The 5,017-nt window shown below is 40.1% G+C and overlaps 1 protein-coding gene across 1 annotated transcript in view; it reads left to right on the plus strand.

Annotated features, from left to right (window-relative positions):
* Positions 1-3,764: 3,764 nt before the first annotated feature.
* Positions 3,765-5,017, plus strand: part of SEC63 (SEC63 homolog, protein translocation regulator) — an 88,199-nt gene continuing 86,946 nt past the window's right edge. Inside the window, exons 1-2 of the mRNA XM_023530957.1 lie at positions 3,765-3,777; positions 4,295-4,347. Coding sequence (XP_023386725.1) covers positions 3,765-3,777; positions 4,295-4,347 — 66 coding nt within the window. The remainder of the gene's footprint in view (positions 3,778-4,294; positions 4,348-5,017) is intronic.

Here is a 5,017-nt window from a genome sequence, read left to right on the forward strand (position 1 = left end):
AGCATAACCAAATTTAGTTAGTGGCTGACTATTCTAATTGCAGTAAAATAAATGGAGACCAATAAAAAGCTTCTTCGGGCATGGTGTTATAATTCAAAACCCTTTAAATGTTAAGTGAATGGTAGGTATCCATATACATACAGACAAAAAATTTTTATGAAGAACATTTTTAGGTACAAATTCTTTTGAACAGAATGCTGATTTTTTTTTTCCAAGGTGCTCCTCAGAGCAGCTTGCTGAGAAACCCTGAGCTCAGGTAACCTTAGAGAGGAGCAAGGTTTCTGAGAATGAGAAGTCAGAAAACCTGGCTGCAAAAAGACTTGTAGTCTTTCTTCCTCTCTGTGAATAGGAAATTCTACCAATTCGAGCTCCTTTTCCAGAGACAGAGACTGTCAGCTTTTGGGGAGCTGTTCACTCCCTTAAGGGTTATTGGCATGGGGGCTGAAAGTGAGGTCTGCTTTGGGAGGAGAATGGTGGCCACTTCCTCACAAGCTGTGGTGGGGGAGACAGATTTTACTCAGGCTTTTGGGTCAAGATGTAATCAAGAACAACTCAGGGAAAATTCTCTACCAAACCTCAGGTTCCTAGCATCAGAAGAAATCTTTTTTTTTTTTTGAAGGAGGGTGTGTATCTAGACTACAAGAGGTAGAGGAAGAAGTGGCACAGGCTTTCTTAGAGCCTGTGTTTACCTCTGTAAAATGTGGTCATTATACCCCCGCTGTCCTTATGCATAGGCAGGGTAGGTAATCCTTGATTCAAAAATGAAAACTTATAAATAAGTCTCGGGGGTGTAACGTACAGCATGGCGACTATAGTTAATAATACTGTACTGTTTATTTGCAAGTTGCTAAGAGGGTAGATCTTAAAAGTTCTCGTCACAAGAAAAAATGTCTAACTATGTGTAGTAATGGATGTTGACTAGACTTATTCTGATGATCATTAGGCAATATATATATAAATATCGTATCATTATGTTTTATACCTGAAAACTAACATAGGTCAAAATTAATGTTATATGTCAATTATATCTAAATTAAAACCATCCCCCCCAAAAAACAGAAATGACCACCCAACTGCCCACCAATCTACCACTCCAGTTTCATTGTTTTTGATTCTTGAGAGTTTCCTTCTTTAAAATGCTTATCTTCCTTAGAAGAGTTATAGCTTAATTTAAGAATTATAGTTTATCAGATAACATGTTCAAAACTGAATTCCTGATTTTCCATCTCAGTAAATGGGTACCGATTCCTACAGTTTCTCAAACTAGAAACATGCTCTTTCCACTATGTTCTTTATATAACCCATTGCCCTTTTGGGTCGGTTTCCTCCTCCAGCATATATCTTTAGTCTAGCTACTCTCCCTTTCCGCTGCCACCATCCTAGTCTAAGCCCCCCTCATAGCTCATTTGCAATGTCCTCCTATGAGCTCCCTTGGTACACTATACCATCTCCATTGCCAGGTGCTGTAATTGCTGTTTACTCACCCACCTCCTCCCACATGAGCTCAGGGTCTGGCATGCTGAATAGATGAATGAATCTAAGTGATACTATTTTCTAAGCCACTGCTAGAGAAAGGAGTTTTTGAATTCTATACAAAAAATATTCTTTCCCTAGGTCTGGCCTCTGGACACTAAAGGAAAATAACCAAACAAACATATTTCGAAGGATAATTTGGCCTGAAATGAATCCTAATTAGCTTAGCCTGTGAAAATAAGACTTGATTTAGAACCAAGAAACTTTTCTAAGCTTTACCTATCAAAGTATCTTCAGGGCTTTTCATCATATTTGAAATCCCTGACTATTCTAGATAAATTAAACAACTGGGATACTTCTGAGTTAAGTTTATTGGGAGCAGCCCACACAGTGTGAAGATCCTTTTTAGCCCTTCGAACTTCAGGGTCAGTTGTCCAGTGAGGAGGGAAAGCTACTTTCATATCTGAATGACCTGAGGGCTAGCTATGCAGTGTCTGAATCCTTCCATTCCTTATCCTCGTTCCTCTAGCTCTCTGCCTTTCTCCAGGGTAGCGCTCATCTGCATTTCTCCCAGCAGATGCACAGGAGAAGACAAAAGATGAAAAGCTCAGAAAAGTTAATTTAGCATTTCTGAAGTTTAACTGAGAACAGGTTGACTTTACAGTACAATATCCAGGATGCTGGATCTTCAAACCTTACTTTGTTTTTCTTACATTCATCTCTCTTCTTGCCTCCCTCATCTTCCATTGTATTTCCTTCATCCTTCCTCAGAAACTTGCTTTCTCAAATCACAGACTCTTAGAACTAGAAAGGACTCAAGATATTCTCCAGTATCTGGTTTAATATCCCCTGAGAGTAAAACTGAGGCTCCAAGGGTTAAAATGATTGCCCACAGCAGTTGGGAAACCAAGTTTTTGATTCACAGCCCCAAATTCTTTCTACTACGTACTGCTGTCTTGCTTTTCTAAGAGAATAGTAAAGAGAAAGAAAATTCCATTGCTTGCAGAAAAATTTTTCTCTTTCTTCTCTTTGGCAAAAATAATATTACACATGCATTTGTGTTTTTAAAATATTAAGTTCCTACATTAAAGAGCTAAAACTCATGTAATAAGGAAATCTCCAATAAATCAAAGAGTAAAAATACTTTGAGTATAAATCTATCATTAGCTTTATGACTTGTTTCTCCAGTTAACTAGTCAGCCGACCTGTATTTCTTAAGCACAAAGCTCTGATAACATTCTTAATCTCGCACTCTATTGGTCAATGGGGACCCGTAGGCCTAGATGAATTCAAGAGTCTTAGAACTCTCTTGTGTGCCTTACCTGGTTCTTTCTTTTCCTTTCAGAGATTTAGTTGGCTAGCTTCCTTCTACATTCTCAGATGTTTGAAAGGTACCCATTCAAGCATCTCTTTACTTAGTTGCACCATAAAAATTAAAGTTGAAATAAAAATGAAATATCAAATAGATTACACTTGATAAAGTGTTCCTAGGGAGGACTGCTTCCCATTCCATCTTTAGGTATAGCTGAAGAACATAGGACCTGTGGCTCATAGTGGTAGACAAAGACTGACTGAAGAGTAATTGCTCATAGCATCATGGAGTTTGTAGAGATCCAGATTGCCCTCTTGGTACCCAGCAGAAGAGCCAGAGTGTACACAAATGGAAAGTATCCACCAAGCATTCCATGAGAGAACCCTGAGAACCAAATGGTCAACCCGAACCCCTCACTTTGTTTAGCCTGCATGGTGCTCATGACCTGACCCCACCGACCCACTCTCTCTTTGTAAACGATGCTCCAGCCCAGCTGTTTTTTATTCTATTTCTAAAATTCCACCTGCTATTCCCTACTTCAAGGCTCTGCCCGTGCCCTACCCCTTGACCTAGAACGCTCTCCTTTCTCTGGACTTACTCCTTATCCCAAGGGAAGCCTTTCTGAGGCACTCTACCTGAAGGAGGCCCCACCTCTATCTACTCAGTCTCCAGGCCAACATCCTATTTGTTCCCCTCATAGCACCTGCCATGATCTGAAATTATTGAGTTGATTGTTTATTGTTTGTTTCTGTGCATCTCTCCTCCCCCAAGAAGGTAAGAATTTTCTTGTCTTGTTTACTACACATAGCCCCAGCATCTCAGCACCTGGCACACTACTTAATAAATATGTGTTGAATATATGAATCAACAAGTAAAACAAGCTGGAGGATTGTGGATTATTGTCCAAGTTGCAATGGGCTGTGCAATGACAATGTCAACCAGATTCAGAGTCGCCTGCCGAGAATGAATCTCCGGGAACATGACTGTGAGCAGTAAGGCACATAGACTCATCGGCCCAAGGCAATTGCTTCTAATTGGAACTTTTCCTAAATCTAGGCTGCACTCTGACAGTCCCTTATAGTGTTTCCCAGCACATATCAGTCTAAATTCCTCACCGAGGGACTGCCCAAGCCATATTGGGAGCTGCGATGTACCTATTATTGGTGGGTCCTGAGGACACAGAGATGAGGAAGCCTCTACCTCTTTCCTGAAAGATCTTGTGGTCCAACGTGTGGGAGACATCAGGGGCTTTATCTTTTGCAAATTGCCCAGACCACAGGGTTTTCACTAGCACAAGAAGCGGTCTCAGCGGTGTTGTTCTACAATATAAGATATTGAAATGGTTCCTGAATCCTTCACCTTTCAAAGCTTCCACTAAAGTGTTCACTGTTTCAAAAACAATAATAATTTAAAAACAAACAAACAAACAAACAAACAAACAAACAAACAAGTTCCTATTATGAGCTTAACCCTGCCTTGCACATTTTTTTGCATTGTTTTTCTCCCAAGGTAGTTCCGATTATATTATTACATATGATCACATTGAGATTCAGGAAAATTCAGTAATGTATTTAAGGTCATACAACTAGGAAGTGAAAGCTACGAATTAAATTCAGATGTTTCTGATACCAGAGCCCATGTTCCTTGTACTATAATATAGACTCTTATTTCAATATTCCAGGACACAGTTCCTACATTTTTTACCTGCAATGGATTCTTACCAACTTCCCTTCTCTACTCAGTCAGAGAACATCTTATACTCACTAGGTAAAAACCCTGTAGACCTAGGCAGGCTTCTTTACAGAAAGGGTGGAGTCCAATAGCACAATATTCTGAAAGAACCATTAAATACGGTTATAGGAGTCCTAAGGACACCTGGAAGACACAGGGCAAAAATAATACTAAACAATAACTTTCAGATGTGACTGATACAAGACCCTAGTGGGTTTAGCTTCTGCTTCCCCTCTTGTAACTGTAGAGTCCTTCTGGGTGACACCATTTATCCTCTATGTCTGTCCAGCTTCCTCTCACCTTAGCATAGGCATTTTTCAGTCCCTAAGGGTCACCTAAAAAAACATTCATTGATGAAAAGCATCTGTGTCTTCCGAGGGGCGTGACTTGTCCAGTAAAATGGGCAATAGTGAGTGCTGGTTTCCCACTGAAGCCAAACTCTACCTCCACCTCGAGGAAGCAGTTTTGCTCCTCTAAGCCCCCTGCAGGTATGGTTTTGAT

This window comes from Pteropus vampyrus, unplaced genomic scaffold (assembly GCF_000151845.1).
Source record: "Pteropus vampyrus isolate Shadow unplaced genomic scaffold, Pvam_2.0 Scaffold58, whole genome shotgun sequence".
Lineage (NCBI taxonomy): Eukaryota > Metazoa > Chordata > Mammalia > Chiroptera > Pteropodidae > Pteropus > Pteropus vampyrus.